The 20942-nt window shown below is 48.8% G+C and overlaps 9 protein-coding genes across 9 annotated transcripts; 2 read left to right on the plus strand and 7 right to left on the minus strand.

Moving 5' to 3' along the window:
- Window positions 1–1322: 1322 nt before the first annotated feature.
- On the minus strand, window positions 1323–1643 carry N7484_009468 (uncharacterized protein; the record flags this gene model as incomplete). Its single annotated transcript, XM_057119855.1, has 2 exons — window positions 1323–1512; window positions 1603–1643. The coding sequence occupies 2 exons, from the start codon at window positions 1641–1643 to the stop codon at window positions 1323–1325; spliced, it is 231 nt and encodes a 76-aa protein (XP_056969410.1).
- A 1111-nt stretch (window positions 1644–2754) lies between these two features.
- N7484_009469 (uncharacterized protein) lies at window positions 2755–4110 on the minus strand (the record flags this gene model as incomplete). Its single annotated transcript, XM_057119856.1, has 1 exon — window positions 2755–4110. One exon carries the CDS (start codon window positions 4108–4110, stop codon window positions 2755–2757), a length of 1356 nt encoding a protein of 451 aa, XP_056969411.1.
- A 1731-nt stretch (window positions 4111–5841) lies between these two features.
- N7484_009470 (glycosyltransferase family 15 protein) lies at window positions 5842–7567 on the minus strand (the record flags this gene model as incomplete). The annotated part of the gene is made up of 4 exons (XM_057119857.1): window positions 5842–6595; window positions 6656–6742; window positions 6801–7208; window positions 7296–7567. The coding sequence occupies 4 exons, from the start codon at window positions 7565–7567 to the stop codon at window positions 5842–5844; spliced, it is 1521 nt and encodes a 506-aa protein (XP_056969412.1).
- Window positions 7568–9372: 1805 nt separating this feature from the next.
- N7484_009471 (PH domain-containing protein) lies at window positions 9373–10560 on the plus strand (the record flags this gene model as incomplete). The annotated part of the gene is made up of 1 exon (XM_057119858.1): window positions 9373–10560. The coding sequence occupies one exon, from the start codon at window positions 9373–9375 to the stop codon at window positions 10558–10560; it is 1188 nt and encodes a 395-aa protein (XP_056969413.1).
- A 785-nt stretch (window positions 10561–11345) lies between these two features.
- N7484_009472 (DMT family transporter) lies at window positions 11346–12885 on the minus strand (the record flags this gene model as incomplete). Its single annotated transcript, XM_057119859.1, has 5 exons — window positions 11346–11642; window positions 11703–12124; window positions 12197–12275; window positions 12331–12678; window positions 12769–12885. 5 exons carry the CDS (start codon window positions 12883–12885, stop codon window positions 11346–11348), a joined length of 1263 nt encoding a protein of 420 aa, XP_056969414.1.
- Window positions 12886–13621: 736 nt separating this feature from the next.
- Window positions 13622–14646, minus strand: rab7 (Rab family GTPase YPT7; the record flags this gene model as incomplete). The annotated part of the gene is made up of 6 exons (XM_057119860.1): window positions 13622–13731; window positions 13790–13937; window positions 14033–14212; window positions 14281–14376; window positions 14478–14531; window positions 14617–14646. The coding sequence occupies 6 exons, from the start codon at window positions 14644–14646 to the stop codon at window positions 13622–13624; spliced, it is 618 nt and encodes a 205-aa protein (XP_056969415.1).
- Window positions 14647–14934: 288 nt separating this feature from the next.
- N7484_009474 (ATG16 family protein) lies at window positions 14935–15695 on the plus strand (the record flags this gene model as incomplete). The annotated part of the gene is made up of 3 exons (XM_057119861.1): window positions 14935–15019; window positions 15094–15473; window positions 15537–15695. 3 exons carry the CDS (start codon window positions 14935–14937, stop codon window positions 15693–15695), a joined length of 624 nt encoding a protein of 207 aa, XP_056969416.1.
- Window positions 15696–16007: 312 nt separating this feature from the next.
- On the minus strand, window positions 16008–17607 carry dot1 (histone methyltransferase DOT1; the record flags this gene model as incomplete). Its single annotated transcript, XM_057119862.1, has 2 exons — window positions 16008–16971; window positions 17057–17607. The coding sequence occupies 2 exons, from the start codon at window positions 17605–17607 to the stop codon at window positions 16008–16010; spliced, it is 1515 nt and encodes a 504-aa protein (XP_056969417.1).
- A 435-nt stretch (window positions 17608–18042) lies between these two features.
- On the minus strand, window positions 18043–20664 carry spb1 (rRNA methyltransferase spb1; the record flags this gene model as incomplete). Its single annotated transcript, XM_057119863.1, has 4 exons — window positions 20612–20664; window positions 20410–20559; window positions 18658–20353; window positions 18043–18596 (listed from the first exon to the last, which is right to left on the minus strand). The coding sequence occupies exons 1-4, from the start codon at window positions 20627–20629 to the stop codon at window positions 18043–18045; spliced, it is 2418 nt and encodes an 805-aa protein (XP_056969418.1). The 5' UTR covers window positions 20630–20664.
- Window positions 20665–20942: the final 278 nt, after the last annotated feature.

A 20942-nucleotide genomic window follows, 5' to 3' on the forward strand; every position in this document is an offset into this window, starting at 1 on the left:
ATCTATGACCCTCTTGTCCAGGTGAGACGTAACTGCTGAATGATCGCATTCATGATAAGGAACTAAGAAACGCGGGAATCTCCACTTCAGGCCCCACAGGCCCGCTGCCTAATCTAGTCCCAGATGCACCAACGTTTATCACACAGGAGAGTCCTGACCCGTTACAGGGAATTTCGTCTATAAATTGAGAGACAGATTCTCAAGGCTACGGTGATATCACATTTATTGCAAGGGAAGAAATAGAAACAGATTTGTCCTCGACCTTATCTCATACAGACTCGATTCCGAAATTCCAGACCAGTCAGTCCTCTTACCTAAACTGACCCATATGCTGACAAGAAGTGGGCCGGAGTGGAATCATATATCGCATTTTATCTATGTAGTACGACGTCAAGTCTACCAACCAAATAGATGTATGCAAGCTGCCTCAAAGTGCGACATCTCTACCTAGTGACCGGGATCAAACAGTCTCTGGGCCTTCAAACGAGATACACCGAGGACAAGCTCTCACACTAAAGTAGGACTCCACCGCGGGTACCAAGATGCACTTATTTATTGCCACGGGCAATATTAGCATCTTTGATAGATCAAGGCGAGCCCTCGTTTCAAAAAGTGCGACTAGCTTCTACCCTGAGCTTGAAAATTGGATTCCACTAGTGACCTGCCGATGACCAAAGAGACACCAAACATAGAGCTGGCATGGTCCTCACTATTCACTTTGGAAGACAGATTCTCCCCGATTATATGAGATATAATGCAGCAGTATTATATCCGTCATCTTCTTTTCATTATGCGAGTCGCTGCGCAGCTGACGATGTTGCATCTCCGCCCTATATGCATCCCACAAGAACATTTTTATTTGACGAATATGTCATTGGCTTCAAGGGCCTTTCGGATTTATCTAGCGACCATCGATTGAAGTGCTGTGCAGTGATACCAGCAAGTAGAACTGAACTAGCGCCGAGCCCCAGAGGTTTTCTTGGAAAGGGCCATTCCTCCCTTCGGGGGACTGGGTTGACTTCGATAAATTGTTTTAGTTTAAGATACAAGTGTCGTGAAATTTCAATCCCAGCCTCATGGGTTGAGACCCTCTGAGTAGCGTTTTCATAGATAGTTCTTCAATCCGTACGCAAATCTTACTATAGATATAGCATTCTACTTATTGTCAAGAGTTCCCTTTCGAGAGTGTAGAGGACTTCATCTATTGGACTTCAACAATTCAGGATGAAGAAACTTAAGCTATCCATCTGTAGATTAATGTGACATAAGACCATGGGGACGGTTTGCTTTCGTTGTTAAATACAAATTTGGGGTAGCTGATTTTAGGGCTTGTCGTTTGTCTTCGTCAATGGGGCTCGTCCAACTTTGTTCTCTCCTGTCTGCCCCCCAACCATCGTCTTTTTGTCATGTTCGGATAATAAAGGATCGGACTTGTTGGGTGATTGCGCACGAAATGTGAGCCAACTCCCTGCTAAAACAGCAGCAATACTAAGGATGGCTATGTTGCGAGACCTAATTTGTATTTTCTAGATGTCAGTGTCAATTCCTTTTATTCATTTACTTTCCACTAGGGTGGACACTTGAAGGGACAGGATAGCATACCGCACCGCTGCCGGACGGCCATTGGTTATGGAAGTAGCCATGTTGTTAGCCCTTTGACTGATTCCAGGGTCGGAAGGATGTGTCGTATGAGATCAACAGATTCTAAATTCAAGTGTATGCGAAAGCTGGGCTTTAGCAATTATCGCCAGGGTGGTTGAAAGGTTAACTAATACAAGAGTCTTTCACTCCCATTTTATTTCGATCTTGATGTATTCGCGCTGGACTCCTGACGTCACACTAGTCGATGATCCGTCGGAAAACCACAGGTCCTATTCAACTAGTCATTCCGCCGGGAATGTTGCCGCTTTAATCTCAATTACTAGGTGTTTCTGCCGACGGTAAAATCTTTTTCATTAGCATCCTGGGAGCTATGTAAACGGCAGATGTGGTTGGTGGCGGCTGAACTTCATGGAAGCGCTAGCAGCAAGCAGGGAGAATACAGTATTAACACCTTAACATCTGAAGTAACATTATAAGCCATGAGAGGCTCTGTATTAATGATAAGAAATCATCTGAAAAATAACTGGTATAAAACACCACGATGTGCTAATGAGCCTGGATTTCTTTTCATTCGAACTTGAATGGTTATTTTTTAGATATTGCAGCCCTTTATTGACTATTAGAGTTCCCAGGTAAGTAGAATCACATCCATTAGCACAATTCTCCTTCGACCCTAACTTCTTTAAAGAACGTTATTTAATTCGATCCGAAAAATCCGAGCAGAGACACGACACCAAATCAAAGCCGAAAACAACAATTTCACATATGAACCAATTTTACCCCTTCACTAAGCTCTATGATGCTCTTCTCATCAAATTCTGCTTTGACCACTATGCAGCAGAAAGCCTCTAGCAGCGCCCCTGAGAGAAGGATATTCCTCCTCTAAGGGTAGGGACAATCAACCGTGCTATTATTTACACCTGGATTGGCTCTTATCAGTAAGGATTTGATATGAGATGGGGAGGTTTCGTCCGTTATCTAAATTTGGTCCGTTACCTCAAGCAAAGAGAATTTTCAGACCAATCATCTTAATGCCGGTTCTGTCAAAGAAAATCCGGTACGTATAGCTACCTATATACAGCACTGCAGAGAGACCCAGGTTCACGACCTAGCTCCAGGGCTAGATGGGTGTCGACCCCTACGTCCGTCGTCTTATGTAGAGGCAAGCTTAACAACTACCAAATCAGTCTCTAAACCATGTCCACCCTCCTTAACCAAGTGCCCACCGACTACCTTCCATTCCCTAGAGCCCCAGAGAACTTGAGTAACTGACTGGGCCCCCTGCGGTAACTCCACAGTCACAGACGACGACCACGAGGGAGTCTGCAATGACAAAAGACTAACCAACATATGATCCCCAAGCCTCCATCCCGCAACATCCATCTTCGAATGCCCCTTGGCCTCTAACGAAGCCGTAGGCGCACCCAGCAAGAAACCAGTAACCTCTTCCCCGGCAAGAACCCGACTTAGCGCACTTGTCACGTTAGCCAACTCAGTAGTAGTCGGCCAATCCCACATGACAATGCCCTTCGCATTATGATTCAAACTAAGCATAGTCATAGTAACCTCTTCCGCCGCAGTCGGATACCGAGTCCAAAAGGTCTCATTCCCAAATGCCATTGGAACCCCCCACAAAGGCTTAGGGCTTGTTCCAAGCCAGCTCTGATACTCTGCAAACTTATCCAGCCGAACGGAGATATCTTCCACATTACCCTCGCAATCATCACATCCACAGCACCCGTACGTAGTGTTACAAGGCGTCTCGTAAACAGTCGACCAGCTTGTATTCACGGCGATGGGATACACATCTGAAAGAATGATATCCGCGCCGGATGAGTACTCTTCAAAATAGAAGTTGTAGCAGTTCAGGCACAAAGACACGGGGTGGTAGGGATCAATCGACTTGATAAGGTCGTATGTGATCCGGGTGGCATTCAGTGGATCGCCTTGTCCATCTGGCTCGTCGCCTGTGTACCACAGTAACATGCTCTTCCGGTCTTTGAGAAGATCTACCTGTTCGCGGACGGAGGTGAGATTCTTGTACGTCCAGCGCATGTCGTACATAAGCCATAGACCGACTTCGTCCATTCTGTCAAGGAAGAGGCTCAGCTCGGTGAAGTTGAATGCTTCATTTGCGAGGCCTGCATTTGGGACGAGGTGAATAATGTTGTAGCCGTCGTCTTTGAATTTCTGGACGTTGTCTAGTGATTTCTCGAGCCAGCCGTCCCAGCTAACGTAGTATGAGTACGGAAGCAGTGGGGTCCAGACTGATGGGTTAGTTTGATTTTGGACAGAGAGTCCGCCGTAGAGGCTATCCACTTTTGTGACACTGCCCCCGTCCGTTCGGGCGGGTAGATGGTAAAGTGATGTCGTCGCAGTGTGAACATGATGGCCATCTGCCCCTGTTGCTTTGAGTGTTACATTGTATGACTCGAAGCGAGGAGGAAGACGGAGGAGAGAAAATTCCACTTCTGTCGAGGTTGAATTGATCGGCACTGTGTGGTGCATGGTCAATTGACTTCCCTCAATAGAGATCTCGATCTCTAGGTGTTGAGAATTATGCTCTCCTGTCACGGCGTCACTGCCCAGTGGATTTCCATGGATGTACGAGATCCCTGTATCGACAATAAAAGACCCCTTTTGATCGGACGCTGAATACAAACTCATGCGCGGCCGAACCTTAAGATCCAGCAATGGTACAGTAGATAGAGTGGGACTATCCAGCCAGCCACCCGGTTCAAAAGAGGCATTGCTGAACAGGATACAATGTTAGACCCACAAGCAAACATGCGCGCCATCTCGTGGACAAGCTCCTTACGTAGGATAATATGCCTTGCCACACCATATATCCACCCCTGGAGGGTTATTGAAGGCAGCAGCCACGCCGAGTATACCAAGTAGCCAAAACATTGTGCATTGGGGTTGAATTGTGAAGAAAGAAGCTTTTGGAGAAAGGGGTGCGGTTTGTTTATCTGGTCTATCAATGCAGATCCCCTCACTATGGAGAACCCCCTCACCTTTCCCCTCATTAATGTCACCTTCTTATCCGACGCTACTAGAGTGGTAGCGACTGTCGTAATCTAAACGGGATCATGATTCTACCGCCCGCATTGGAATGGTAGCTCAGGGACGTCGGGAGTCGCGCCGAGGTTCATGGAGTAATTCACGGCAAGAAGTCCCGGATACTGCGTCAATAGGATATATCAGCCGGGCAGCTACCGATCTAGATATGATTGTAACCTTAATCGGTTCGCACGCCTTGGTTTTAGCCTAATTGATGCTTAGTGCGTGTAACCTAGCATGGTGCTTCCCTTTCGTACATCAGCTGGGATAATTACTATATCTCCTATCTACACTTCAGGACCGATTCGAACTTGAAAAAAGTGTGCATTATACTGATCTCATTCTCGCGTAATTCACCGGGTGATTATTCCATACTCTATAAACAGCCATGCTCGATCTGGTATTTGCGAGGTTTAAAAGCAATGTGATGGAGAAGGCCTGTGGGTGTGAACCACCAGACCAAGGATGATTGGAGGGGAGGGAAGAACAAGGTATGTACATTTCATGAATGCATGCTGGGGGAATAACCACAAGAGAGTGTAAGTCTTGAGGAAACTGGGGAGAAGGGGAAGAAACAATTGTAGTAGTGACAAGTCGCAGGAAAGAAGAAATAAAAAAATTGTAAAGGGGGAAAAGACAACAAAAGACAGGGGCTTGATGCCATCGTTCTCCCCAGTATCCCACCCATATTGTACTAGGGTTGATCTCGTCACTGAGACTGTGCTGTATGCCCATGCGATGCAGAGGACTCGAGCTGACCTATCATCCATCCGTTGACCGGAGGCCAACGAAATCAGACGATCGGTGTTGGGAACACTAAATATACCATCAAAGATGGAACGTTGGGATCCTGCTGACCAGACGATAACCCCACTTTCGTCGAACCAAAACGAAACAGAATTTGAACACAGCCAATCCCAGCGACGTGGACAGCACGCTAGATGAATACGACAACATGGACGATGGAAATGATCACGCCATCTTCCGAGTAATAAAAAAAAAGCCGTGAGATCCGTTGAACGCCACCCAAAAAGAACCCGATCAACACAACATGCAGGTTTCAGCAGAGATAACTCCCAAGGGTTGACCCAGGTAATGCTTGCAGCTGAAGAAGAACGCATGGACAAGCAGGCAATGAGAAACGAGAAAAGTCAAGGGAAGCGGTAGTTACTTCATTTATGGCGATGCCCAACCACCAGCCACCTCGACCCACTCAGCAAGACAACTGCCTTGCTTGCCTTCAACGTCGACAATGTCAGTGTCGCAGCGACATCGGCAGCCGACACCGTTCTCCTTGACCGGGTCAGGGGTGGCCCAGTACTCATCTTCTTCAATCCGCTTTTTCTCATCTTCGGTAGTCTTTTCGAGGTAGGGCTCGCGAGCAAGTTGCCTCGCGGGGGCATTGGCCGGGCAATGCTGGATGGTGGTGTGCCGGTAACCGAAGTCACGGAAGTAATGAATGTCCGCCGGGGATAGCAGAGCACCAGCAGCCAGGGAGTGAATAGGGGCATCACCCCATCGCTCCATCCAAAATCCACCACTCCGATCCATCAGATTGAAGAAGTCTTCGTATTCCTTGCTTCGGAACCAATCCAAGCGCGCAATCTCGAAGTTACTCCAGAAATGACACATGTTATAATTCTCGCCTTCCATGGCCTCGGGGTCGATGTCGTCGAGACTCTTGTCGCCGGGCTCGGTTTGCAAGATCTCATCGGGGAGCTTGGCCTGCTTCTGGTCTCCCTCTGGCGGGACTTCCTCCTCAGCTGGCCGTTCCAAGAACATTTCCCATAGACCCTTGGACTTGATGTTGTTCTTGCGTTTGTAAGCCGATGCGTAGCGGAAAATGTTCGGAACGGTCTCGCGAAGTTCCTTGACGGCAATGGTAAAACCGTATGTTTTGTTCGCCTCAATCATCTTGAGGAAGGGATCACTACATAGCATGTAAGCATTCTGGAGCAAATGAAAGACATGATCAGGGGGTGATGCTTACTAAGTAATGTCACAGAAGTACTTGATCTCGGGCTCCAAACGCCAGTACCATTCGTATTTCATCAGGAGAGGGTGCTTGTAGAAGTGTCTATACGGCTGGGTTAGTCTCGTCTATCGATGTCTCCTCGTTCGTGATGATCACTCACCCTGAGTAGAAGCGGCACATGTGGTGATAACTCTCCATACCACCGTACATGATAGCCGCGTCACCTTGCTTGCGAACGCCCTCTTTGGCAACCTCGTGGTCAACCCAGTCAGGGAATCCCCACATACTGTTGTCGATCTTGCCAAACTCCACTGGCGCGCTGGTGTAGTTCTTCACCGTTGCCATGAACTCCTCGTCAAAGTCTCCGTCGTTAAGGAAGACATAGGGGTAATGCCACCAACGGTTGAAATGCCGCTCAATGGACTTGAGCGACTGGATCACACCTTCAAGCTCCTTGTTTCTTGCGAGGACGACGAAAGCGGCATTGGCCTTGGGGCCCTTCGGCCCATCCGGATCGATTGGCAAACAGCCTGTGGCGAAAACCTTGTCATACTTTTCGCTGATTTTCCTGTTCCACGCGAATACACGGTCAGTATTTGATCACAATAGTTTGTTTATTGATGCCGGCGTAGAGTTGAGGGAGAGCAAGACGAACCGAATGGAAGGCGGAGTGCCCGCTGGAATTAGAATACCTCCGGGAGACGAGGGGTGTCGGACGAAAAGAAGTAGAATGAAGACAATTACAAGACATGGAAATAGTAAAACAAATCCCAGGGGTATCGAAATGGACGAGTTGCCCTTCAAACGAATGCGCCGACGGAAGAAGGCCAAAGGGGCGGAACTGCGGCCCTTCTCCCGGGGCTCATCGTCTATTGGGAGGCTTGGCGCGCTGGGCAGCCGCTTTGTGATGCGTTGAATGAAGCTCATGTGTGCGATTATGGGGCACGCGTCGAAACCCCACGGAGGATAATCGGATCCCGAGCAAATAGCACAGGCTGGAGAATTGTAGGACCCCAGTAGCGATCAGGGAAGCGGGAGGGAGGTGGTTCCGAGCGAATCGATAGGGAGGAATCAAGAGAATCCGGAGCCCGATACTCAGATGAGCAACTACCAGATCTCACAGGACAAAAACGAGTGGCCGGAGGAATACCTCCTTTCCTGTCCCCCCAGAAGTCCTTCTCAGTCCCAGGAGCCGGGGGTTGAGAGGGGTCAAGAGCGGGTAACGCAGATGACCTCAGCAATGGGGATGACGATGAGTGGTGGACATGAGATGGAGGATGGTTGTTCAAGTGTAGAAAAGGAGGAAAGATTTGAGGGGGGGAATGGGGATGAAGTTGAGAAGTCCTGCCAAGCCTAGTCCAGGGAGGCGCAAGCGTTGTGGCCTCTTTGGTACTTGGCACGCGTTTCACACCCGAGACCGTTATTTATCCGACAGGTATGGAGTGATTGCCCGGAAACTGATCATCAGGCGGTATGTCATTTACAGTAATCTATCCACTACAGTGGTTTTGGGGCGAAAAGGCAACTTCTTTTTTTTTTCGATCTTCAAGTTATGGCCTTTGCATTCTAATCTAACTATATCTATGAAGGAAGAGATCATCTATCGACTATGCTCTATGCGTTCAACTCATTATCTCTGTGATAAAAACAGTCCAAACGTGTAGGGGCTCTTAGGGCCGTTTACCAATTTCTTATTTTTTTGCTTAATTTTATTTCGGCCCGTGGTCATTGGCCGCGGCCTGCGGTACACGAGGGCCTTAGGAGCTTTCGATGACTTATGGGTTGTGGATTCTACAAGTCGCTAAAGAGAAAAAAAAAATTAATTCACCACTGAAGTACACCTGGGCATAATCTAGGACCTGGATGATCGTCCCCACTCTAAATGCTTGACAGGTAATCACAGGCAACAAGTTTCCCATAGATTTGTATACTTAGTTTGCCTTGTGACGCGTCGACATGCAGTCCATGAATAACTTACCTATGCGTTCCAAGTCAAATGACCAGGCTATTTCTGTGTCCTGACAAAAGGATTTAGCGCATGACGATCGAGGGTCCAGGCCGGAGACTGTGCCGTTGTACCCGCAAATCATCAGAGCCTCCCGTACCGCCAATAACCAGCATGGCTATGTATAAAGTGCACATGAGATACATGTACTCCGTAGACGATAGATAGATCATAGATCTAAAGATAATAAACAAACTCGAGTTGTACCGTACCTTGCAGGGAGTACAGGGTCCGTACTCCACTTTTTCTTCGTTACGGGCGATGTGGCCTGAAGGGGGTCTGGACCCTTGCATAGTGTTCGTGTGCATGTTTACTCGAAAGGGCTGCTTTCGATTTGATTTGATACAGAATAGGCAAACCGAATAGTCTACAGTATGATCATAAAGCTTGGAACCCTCAAATGAGATCGATTGGAAATATGGTAACCTGGTATACCGTACATCAGGTTTACCACACGTAAGACATCACCCGTTGCCCAGTGTAAGGTCATCCACCATCGAATTTCTATCACCTGGGCAATTCCAATTTCGCGTTTATTCAACAACCTGCAACTTCAGATCCTGACTCGTTTTGAATTTTGATTGATAGGAAACGATCGTCAATTTGCATGGTGCACACCGCGGGGTTCCCCCCCTTTTCCTCATAGATCTAGACTCCTACTTCCACTTCTTCGATTATTACTTCCCCCCTATAACTCTTTAATGCGCGACTCTAATGCTCCATCACCATGAGTTCTGTGCTGGCTCGTCCCTCGCTCTCCGAAGGGCTCAGCAACAGATCCCCAGCCATCCGGGTACCTGATCATCATCTTCGTCCACCCCCGTCGCGTAGTGGCCACATGAATCTGGATACCTTCTCCCCCGTCAACGAGAACGGAAGCTTTGAATTCGACCGCGTCCTCAAGAGCGGTCGTGTTTCCCGACGGGTTAAGCACAAGCATGTCTTTCGCGCCTCCTGGAAACCTGCCTACCTGGTCCTCCGCCCAAATCTACTATCCGTCTACAAGGATGAAGAAACCACCCGTCTCCGTGTCTCAATCAACCTATCCGACGTAACCGCCGTCGCCTCGGTCAAGTCACCACGCTCACATCGCCAGCATGTCTTCGGTGTCTTCACGCCTTCCAAGAACTACCGCTTCGAGGTGCACTCCGAACGCGACGCAGATGACTGGATTTATCGCATCCGCAAAGAGACCCCGGCGGACGCAGACGAAGCTGCTGTAGCGGCGCTGTCCAAGCAAAACGGAACCCCCGCAATTCAGAAACAGCTCATCGAGGATACAACCGACCACTCCGATTTCGATGCCGTCGGTCGCCCCAGTTCCCCCGAGGGCCGCACACTGTCTCCCGGTGCCCGGTCCTCCCGCAGACCCCCCTACACCCAGGACTACTCTGGTAACGACGTCACCTCCTACTCCGAGCTCTCCGATGGCCCTCCTCCACGAAATAATCGGTTGCGCTCAATGCCCTCCATTCATACCCTTTCCATATCCGCGCCAGATGACAGGCTTTTGTCTACATCCCTGCCGCGAGATGCAGGCCGACAAGCCGATCTAGGCATCCTGCGCGATCCCGAGCGAGTCATCTGCCAGGGGTATCTGCAGGGGTTGCGCATCAAGGGTGCTGTGCGGCAGTGGAAAAGACTCTGGCTTGTGCTACGGCCTAAGAACCTCGCCTTCTACAAGGATGAGCAGGAATACTCGCCTGTCAAGATTATCTCCATGTCACAGATCATCGATGTAGCCGAAATTGACCCCTTGTCTCGATCTAAGAAGTTCTGTCTGCAGATTATCGCGGAAGACAAGAGTTACCGTCTTTGTGCCTCAGATGAGGAGTCCTTGGCGCGTTGGCTTGGCTCGCTGAAGAGTATTATTGTTGCTCGCAAGAAGCTTGAAACAACCGCCTCCACGACTTAATCCCGTCACAATCGTCAACTCTTCCTTCTTTCCTCTCGTTTTTAAATTCCCCTCCTCACCTGTGACTCCCTTCGTTTGATTCATCTTGATCTACGCCGTCTTCATGAATTTTGCAAACCACTGGTCATTTACCACAATCTCTCCTACTCGTCTGCTCCCCAATCTTCTCGTTCTTTTCCTTTCCACTTTCTTTGCTTATTATTCCATTCAGCATATACCCAGGATTTGTTGTTACCAGCGTCTTTGGAAAAACGGAAGGCGTTGTGTCATTTAATTCACTGTTTATCGGCGAGGAGATCTACCTTGACGCTCACTACTTCGCATTTATTTTGTGTGGATACTTTCTCTTGTTGAATTGATATGCTGCACATATTGGTATTTTGACCCAATGTCTTTAATCAATAATTGGCACCAAGGTCCTGTCCATTTTCAAGGTAGTTGATTGCTTAAGCCTTAAGGTCTGACTTGCTATAGTAAAATAAGGTGATCACCTTGACATTGAGGGAATCTGCAAAGCAATTCTTCTTGAAGTAAGCAAATAATCAAATAAACATTTAGTTAAAAGTACCAAGTGATTCCAAGAAGCAACCGAATGATTGGATACAAGTCGCGTACAGTCGAATACACTATCTATATTGAGTCTAAGATACCACCTGGGTATCTGGCAGACTATAAATGCACGCAATAGTCCCGGGAAAGAAAGAAGAAAAGGAAAGTCATGATGATCCAGAAACGCCCACAATGAGACCAACCGAAAACCACACACAAGTCTACTACGCACATTATCACCGAATATCCTCGTGAGGGATGCTCTCATACTCCCCAGAGGATGATCTGCCCTCATCTGCGGGAGTCGCATCGTCCAAGGTTTTGCTTTCGTGATTGACAACCACGAATGATAGGAACACAATTGCAGCACCGACCCAGTAAATCGCACTTGCATACTGTCCTTGCAACACAATCTGCCCAACCAATGATAAGGGGATGGTCAAGCTAAGGCCAACAGTAACCACAAGGGGCGTGGTCAGGAGCATGGCATACGCCCAGGCAACATCTGAAATGAAAGAAGCGACCGAGTTGACCTAATCCCCATGGTTAGTTCTAAATGCAACATTTAAGAAGAGTTTACTAGATAGCCATACCAGAACGATAGTCCACACCCGCTTCGTTTCCGGAAACGAAAACAACTCAACGCCCGTCCAGTGCAGGATGAAGAAACCAGGCCACATGAGAATAAGATTGAAGAAGCCAACGAGGCCGAAGAAAAGTGGCATGTTCACGCGCGACTCATCACCCACTTGCTTCTTCATTACGATCGTGTATACGCCGTACATGATTGAGCTGAAGGCTGCCATGGCGTCACCGAGGGCGATCTCTGCGGCTGTCTTGTGAGGAAATGTACCCGATCCTTCGTCTGCAGTGGGGGTAGCCGGCGTGTCTGGCTTTGAGAGATCCACCCGTGAAATCAGGATGATTCCGATAAGAGAAGCGAGGACACCAAGGGCCTTCCGGACCGTGAACTTCTCAACGCGCAGACAGGCGCCGAAGATCAGCGTCCAGACACCTGATGGATAACATTAGCGCCAAATCCTGAATACACATAGTCTTGTCTCAAACATATAGCAAGAATGCTCACCACTTGTCGAAGTTAAGATTGTGGTACTTGAAACGGTCGTGTATTGAAGACACGCCATTGCGAAATAGTTCGCCGTGAACTATAGCGAATTAGCGACTCATCATCGTTATACATGAAAATGGCAGCAATCATACCCAAAGCAGACAGAACTGGAAGCTTAGCTTCGCAGTCGCCTTTAATCCCAACTTCTCATCGTTCGCGCCTTTGGGCAAATACCGCGCACCATCATAGTCACCACTACCATGAGCCTCGTCGTCAATCGACACACGGCGCAAGACCCTTGACTCATCGGTTGAAACAGGTTCAGCAGAATCCATATGGTGTAGCCAACTCCAAAACGAGTCAACCTGCCCAAGCTTGTTGGCGCGCCATAGACCAATTGTCCGACTGAGCAGAACGCCGAATAGAGGCATTGTAAAGAACGAGGTGTTGAGGTATGTTACGAAGAAAGGCTTGGGATATGTTTTATCCGCGAAAATAGTCTGCACAGTGTATTCATAGTCAGTAAACGTTCATTGTGCCAGGGTTGCTTGGGGAATTTGGGGGCCATGCGGTGAAGCGTAGGGACGTACACTTCCTAGGAAATTTGAGGTTGTCCATAGTACCACCACGAGCAGGAGGAGACAGATACCGAGGGTCCGTCTCGCCATCCCTATCCTTGTGGGCTGCGCATCTAAGTCTGTAGACATGATTGTGGGATCTGGGGTCCGAGATGATGGCGTGCCGAGTTCGGCCGTCGCAGGGCTTATATTGATTCTGTTGAGTCCCGGGCGCGCTATGTGGAGCGGGGGATATTCATGGGCATCTGTGGGACCTGAGGATTTGAGACGAGGGAACCTGGGTGCAGGTATGCTCGGAGGGAAAGACCACCAATCCTCCCAGCAGAGCGAATGTGCGCGTGACGGCGGAGATGCCAAGCAGTGTGCGGATGAGGATCGGCGATAAGCAGCGCAGTCCTATCAGCACTAAAGGGTCCGGCTGGTCACTTATCTCTTACTCCGCAAGGTTACTTCCACAATTGCTCGACTTTCTATTTCTATTTGCTTGAGGAAAGTAATTTTTTTGAAATTTTTTTTTCTCGTCTGTGAAGTTGGCTATGGACAACATGGAACGGGTCTGAGATCAATATATTGACTGGAAAACGAAAAGCACGCGCTGAATAGTGTTAGCAGAACACAATAGGTGATTACAACCTTAAGCGCAGACTGCTAGACAAACAACGTACTCCGAAAGAAAACGATAAACATCTACACGGAGACAGATCCAGAAAGCAACCCGTTGACATTCTCTGCGGGCGAAAATCTCAACGGTAGATGGAAACCACCAACAATGATCATGTTGAACTCCAAGGGAAAACAATAATAGGAGAAGAAAAGAAACCGCTTAAACGTCATGAGTATCAGGTTGAAGTATCAGGTCAGGGTATCAACAGGCACAGCCATCACGCTCATTATCCAGATGGATATTGATAGGGTCGCTGAATTCACCGCTGAACTCCTCAGCCTCCTCCTGTGCGAGAGCACTTCGGGCAATGACTAGAAAAATGGACGGTCAGCGTTATATTCTTTTGTATAACGGGCCGTGGAATCTCACCTTCGAAGGCCTGCTCGACGTTCAACGCCTCCTTGGCACTGGTCTCAAAGTAAGGAATGTTTCCCTTGGATTGACAGAAAGTCATGGCTCGTTTGGAAGAGATCATCCGCTTGTTCTCCTCTACATCGATCTTGTTACCGATCACGACCTACGTGAAATGTCAGTATTGGGTCTGGCATGCGATGACCACGTGGGCAAGGCGAAAAACCCGCCAACCCCACATCGGAAGAACGGATAACTCACGAAAGGGAAGCTCTCAGGATCCCGTGGACTGGCCTGGATCAAGAACTCATCTCGCCAGCTGTCAAGAGCTTCAAAGCTCTTAGAGTTATTCACGTCATAGACCAAAACGCAGCAATCGGCTCCTCGGTAGAAGGCGACACCTAAAGACTGGAATCGTTCTTGACCGGCGGTGTCCCAAATCTAGACAGAGGAAGTCAGTTGCCTGATTCGGATGGCGTTACTGGTCAGATTGTGGAAGCTAGCCTTACCTGCATCGTCACCAGTCGGTCATCGACGAGTACTTCCTTAGTGAGAAAATCGGCTCCGATAGTGGCCTTATAGCTTCCGCTGAACTTTTTGTTGACCTATTCATTGGCAAGATTAACGATGTCAGCTATTTCAAAGTGGGGAGGTCGGCCGTGGCTGAAGCGCTAGAAGGCTAGCTTAAGAACGGGACAAGACGCACATATTGGTTCATCAGACTGGTTTTTCCGACACCACTATCACCAAGGATAATGACCTATTGCAAAAAATTCATACGTTAATGTGGGGGTTGGCGAAACAAACCCATGCTGGACGGTACGGAGCTGGTGCGGAGATCGTACCTTCAGGAGGACCTTCTTGCGTGACGCCATGGCAGCGGTATCTCTTTGAGCCTCGCGGGAAGGCGGAAGAGTAAAGTACCACTAGAATGGTATCGAATGTAGCTTTAGAAGAGATAATTCAGATCAACTACCCAGAAACGTTGGGAGGTGAAAAAGTAGACGAACGTAGTTGGAGAGTTGGAGTTGGGTTGCAGCGGGATCCGCTGATACACGAGGCCGGGCGGTCGAGGGGGGCAGTAGTAATCCTGATAACAGATAGCAACCCCGACATCATCGCCCGATCACATTCCTCCCTCGTCGATCGCGCCCCAACGGTGAATGGCCTACTGGAGAGACGAGTATTTGGCTGCGTTGGTCGTTCGAGACCAGAGAGAGAAGGCCAACGTTGCACTCTATGATGCCTGTTCGTGCCTCTTGTGCAGCTCCACATATACTAGGCATCTATACAGCATACTAACATGCCGTTTTCGGTACTAGATACTCACCTCGCTGATCGCACGGCCACGCTTACCGCCCCTATAAGCATAGCTGGCAGTCCTGCAGTGGACCCAAAATGTTCGGTCGCCAGAGAGACTCAGCGCCCTATTTCTTCGGGCGCGACGGCCAAAAATCAAACGGCTGGTGTCTCATCAACTGAGCTTTTGAATAAAACTCGCGCTGAGCTGTCAGAGGCCCAGCGATTTCGATCAGAATTACAGGAGAAACTCAATCAAGTTACCAGTGAAGTGGAAAAGCTTCGCAAGAAAAACACCCAGGATGCTCGCCGCATTAACGCATTAGAAAGCGAGAGACTGCAATTGAATTCACGCCTCAAAGACAGGGACGAAGAGCTACGGGGCAAGGCTAAACTTCTCGAGGTAAGGCTTCAATTATGGATGGTGATCTCAAGCAGCTTGAATAATTGGCTCACATCATGACAGGATTTCCAAGATGAGATGGCGACATTGAATCTCCAACTGAACATGGCTGACCAAAAGTCAAATAAGCTTCAGCATGAAAATCAAGAGCTGGTTGATCGCTGGATGGCGAGGATGGGTTTGGAAGCAGACGCCATGAACGATGCCTCTAAGTTTTCATAGAACTTCTCGATGCATTTGGCCAGCCCAGATGTCTTTAAGAGCTTGATAGCGGCGCATACATTGTCCATTGACTATCTAAACAGTAAGATACCACTTGTCATGCAGAACTGGATCAGACCGCCTTTATATACAAGTCAGAAATGGTATCATACATATAGGAGACATGTCCAAAAAACAAAGGTAATATACAGGACCCAAACCAATCACAATTTACACGAATTCAAACGATCCCAATGCCTGCCGATCCCTCGGAGATAGGAAAATCGTAGAACCAGCTGTGAGTGCTGATGATTTTGTGGAATTCTTCTCTTCTTATAAAGTGCCGTCGGCAAAAGCCTTGAGCCTTGAGCTGTCTTTTGTGGCAATGAAATATGTACCACCGACGTCGGTCCAACTCACGCTGTTAGACCAGTAGTTCTTTTGCTGGACTTTCAGGAGGTTGATTGGAGAGTTGAGGTTTCGAGACTGAATCTTGTGGCCGGCAGGGACAAAAGATTTGAGCGAGACGATCTTGCAACCTTCCTTCATGTCAAGGAAGTGATTAATAAGCTCATTGTTGAGTTGCGGGGTGAAAGCTTGGTTGTTGATGAGAATCACATCGGCACGCTTCAGGACGTTGACAATACTCTCCTGCTCCAAAAAGTCGCCACGAACAAGATGAGTCTTGCCTGGCGCAATACCCCAAAGCCGGCAGCGAGCCTTGAACTCGGACTGCTGTAGCTCTGCCAGATCGCAGGCGTTGCTCATCATCTCGCAGCCCCAGCTCTCACAGCCAACCTCAAGCGCTGCTTGGAGTACGACGTTACCTACACCTGACCCCAAGTCAACAAAAACTTGTCCAGACTTCAACTTGGTCTCTTTGAAAATGTTACTGATAAAGCGTGGGAGAAGCTCGCCGTACACATTATCAGTGCCATTTTCATATTGTCGGAGGGACTCGACTCGAGGAGACACTGTGCGCGCATAGGTTTGAGTCAAAATTCGCTCTACCCAGGGCAAACTAATGCGTTGGGTTGCATTAAGTTGCTTTGTAAGACTGCCGTTGATTCTCAAACGTTCAATCGCCTTATTGTAGTCATCGACAGCCTCGCGGAATTGAGCTTCCGATGTCACCGCAAGAGCTCTGCGCAACCGCCGTCTGATTCCAGTGGTTTCGTCGTTGAACTCTGCCGCTTCTTCTTCAGGTACGTAGTTATCGGAGACGGTCTCGATGACCTGAACAATATCATCAATCGGCCGGAACTCGTCGTTATCGCGAGGTACCACGCAGTCGAATCTGATGAAGTAAAAAAAAAAAGTCCGTTAGTTTTCTGCAACGTTGAGGGAAAACAAGGAACAAAAGAAAAACTTGGATGCCTTACCTCTCTTTCTGCGAAGCACTCGGGTATTGCAAGCGAATCTCGGCAGGCTTGCCTTGAGCCCCAAACGCCGGCTTGAACTTCCCGGCCTTCTGACCTGAGGTAATATCGGCTGCGTGACACATCTTAAATGGACGCGATCCTTCCTCCGAAAATGCTTTCACCGAGCGAATCCGCCTCTCGGGATCTGGTTCTGCACTGGCACTGGTCCGCGCACGCTTGCGCACCTCGAAGGATGTATCGCTATCACTGACATCGTCGTCACTCGAAAGCCGTTGTTCGGGGGTCGGCCGTTTTCGAGCGCGTGAAGGGGTATTGAGTCGTTTAGAGGGGAGGGCGTCTGGGTCACTCGAGACCGATCGGGCTTTTAACGCGGGCGCCTTGCGGCTCCGCTCCGATGAGGATGGGACACGAGGTGAGCCGTTGGCGGGTGTTTGAGTGGCAGATTTCGCTTTCGTAGCTGGTCGTGTCTGGACGACTTTGCGGACTTGCGTTTTCTGTGGCTGTAGGGTAAAGGCCCCTCCTCCTTTTTGGAGGTGGTCGAAAAAGCCCATCAGGTGGGATGCAGGTAGGTGAGAATGTCGTATTTATAAACAGTGGCGGGGGAATGCAACAAATGTCTAATATATGCACCGGTAAAACATGAAGAATAACGAGGAGCGTTAAGTATATATAGAGAAATTTAGTCCAGATACCCCGAGGGAGTTTGGAGAGTTGAGAAGAGAAAGTTACGATGAGGCAGAAAGTAATCGATAAGCATAAGCGCCACTCGGGGGAACCACCGCCGCGGGTGTCAGTTCTTGGCGTTTACTACGCTTAACCCACGTTTTTAATCCACGTTTACCCTCGAACTACTCGAGAATGCACGAGGCCTTTAACCAAAATAGGAACGTAGACTACAATACTATACAACATGCGGAAATTCGGGTATTTTGGATGACTAATACACTGATGATGCGCAATAATGATATGCACTATGAACAAATTATTTACGCCTTCTTTTTCGCCAGTCTCTTTTGCGCCCGGATATCCTTCTTCATACGCGCATCCACAATCTTGTACCGGCCCTTGACGCCCTTTGGACGACCAGAGATACCACGGTTGGTACCCCGAGCCACAACCAGCTTGACCTGCTGCTTGGGCTTCTTTTTGGTGGCTTTGCTCATGAGCTTGGAGATCGACTGTGCCTTATCGCGTTCACTGAGAGCCTCATCATCGGCCAGAAGTGCGGACTTCTTGCGCAACTTCTCCAATTTCTGGGCAGCCTTGAACTTCTTGCGACCCTTTGCCTCCATCACCTTCTTGATGGGACGAGCGTTAATAGCACGCAACTTCTCCTTAATAGCAGCCGCAGCAGCCTTGGTGACCGGCCGCTGCATCTTGCTGTGCTTGCCCTCGTCGTCAAGGAACCATTCAGGAAGACCGTCCACATCGCGGAATGAGAGGCGATTGAAACCATCGTCAGCAATGTCATTGGTTTTTCTCTCGCCGGTGGCCATCTGGTGAGCCAGAGCCATGGCTTCGGCGGTAATAATATCGATATCTGTAGTCGTGTTGTTAGTAGCGAACTCGCAAGATCAATAAGAGGCAAATTGAGGACATACCCAGCTGACCGTTGGGTTTGCGGGGCTCATCAAAGTGATCAGGCTCGTCATCCGAATCAACCCACTCCGAAGTTTGCTTCTTGGGTTCTTTCTTGTTCTTTTTCTTAGATACGGGGATCTCTTCTTCGGCCTCACTGTCCTCCACATCCTCCATCTCCTCATCTTCATCCTCTTCCTCCTCTTCCTCTTGCTCGTCTTCTTCCTCTTCCTCTTCGTCTTCTACACCCTGGAAGATATCCTGGTCGAAGAACAGAGCGGCATTATTTGAAATATTGCCCCGAGGGACTGCAGCTTGTGGAGCAGCGGCATAGGTTTCCTCTTCCTCTTCGTTATCGGAGGCGTCACTTTTGTTGTCCTCGGAGAAGCCGTCCCATTCATCGGTTTCGTACGCCTTGCGTGCCTTCTTTGCGCGCAGTTTCGAATCCTTGTCTTGCATGCGCTCTTGGTATTGGTCGTACATCGAATCGAGGTCTCTTTCCAGGAGATCACCGTCGTCGTCACTCTCTTCGTCTTCGGAAGACTCATCTTCACTCTCGCTTTCCACAGGAACATCACGGGCGCTGATGACAGCATCTCTGGCACCTGCCTTGTCCACACGCCGAAGAGTAAATGTGGAGTCCGGACCTGTACCTCCAAGTCCATGTTGCTCCATACCAATTTCCATGGGGGTGGTCATGTGCATCTGAAGGCGAACAATCTCCTTTCGCTTCTTTTCATTCTCCTTACGTCTCTCTTTCTTGTCGCGCAAAGACTCCTTTGTTCGCATGCGTTGCAACTCTTCCTGGATAGCCAGTTCCTCATCCATGGGAGCGACCTCTGTGACTTCTTCGCCCTCACCCTCTTCACCTTGCGACTTTTTCTTGACCACTAGGCCGAATTTCTCGCGGAGCTTCAGACGCCACTTGAGCAGGTTGCGGAATTCCTTCTTTCCGAGAATCTTCAAATCCTCGCAACATTTCCGAATTTCGTCTGTAGTCTCCTCGAGCCGATTCACAGTGGTCATGGCAATATCTCCACCAATTGGCTCTGTGAAGCTGAGTTTGTTGTAGGTTCCCAGAATAGCAATTGGGTCTGTGGTGTTGATGAAATCGGTCACTGGAATCTCCTTGAACTGGGTGTAGTCGCCCTCTTCATAACCTTCACGTCTACGCTTCTTCTTCTCGGGATTGAAAACCTTGGCCTCGTTATTCGGGGTCGGATCGGAGAGCTCCGCGAAGACGTGCTTAGGGTCGAGGAATTTCGGATCGATGCGCTTGGGGGCCTTGTATCCGCGGCAGACAACGAAAATTTCGGCAGAGACGTTACGTGACGACGGAGGCTTGGTTGCCTCGACTGATGTGAACAACTGCTTGAACACCCACAGAAGAGGGTTGTAATCCTTGGATCGGAAAACCTTGGTGACAAAGGTTCCGCCTTCGATCAAAAAATCCGTAGCCAGTCTCAATGACTCCAGCACCAGCTCAGCTTGGGAGAAAGCATCCTGCACCCAAGCTGTTCCGACATTGGGGGCACCATCGTGAAGGACAGTGTCTGCCTTCCAGGTTTTGAGATGTTGTCGAATTGTAGCGCGACACTTGTCAGTGGTAATATCGCTCTGGAAACTGATGACTCGAGGAATCGTTTTGATCGGGGCGAGATCGACACCGACAATAATGCTCTGGGCAGGCATACATTCTGCGGCGACTTGACACCAACCCTTCGCCATTTGTTAGACATGAAGCCATTGAAGAATCCTCGCAAGTGGGTACTTACACCGGGCGCAGCGCAAAGATCGATCAAGACCTTACTCTTCTCCAAGAATCCATACTTCTTGTTCAGCTGTACCAGCTTGAACGCAGCTCGAGATCGGTAACCCTTCTCCTTCGCCAGGCGATACCATTTATCCAAACGACCTTTTCCGTGCTTCAATCATAGTTAATTTCACAGTTCTAAATGTGATGAGAGGAGAACATACCTTTTTCTGGATAGCCATTTTGAAGCAAAGGGCGGTCTTTGCGTTGACCTAACTGCCCTGAATGCAAACTAAACAAGGCGAAAAAAAAAACGACAAGAGGTTGTATACTTTGCTCCCCAACATCGGCGGAGAAAAAAAAAATGTCGACTTATCTCTCACCGCCTTAGGAACAATCTTGGATAGGCTTGGTGCCTGAGTAAGGTGGCGGATACATTTTGAATGTCTAGTAGCCTTAGGCATGAAGGCATTAAAACCAGGCATAAGCCCAACATGTGACGTGATTATCAGATGCCCTGGTTCGTGGCGCTTGTTATACTAGATTAAACCTTGA

The sequence above is a fragment of the Penicillium longicatenatum genome, assembly GCF_028827895.1.
Source record: "Penicillium longicatenatum strain IBT 33135 chromosome Unknown contig_6_segment0_segment0, whole genome shotgun sequence".
NCBI lineage: Eukaryota > Fungi > Ascomycota > Eurotiomycetes > Eurotiales > Aspergillaceae > Penicillium > Penicillium longicatenatum.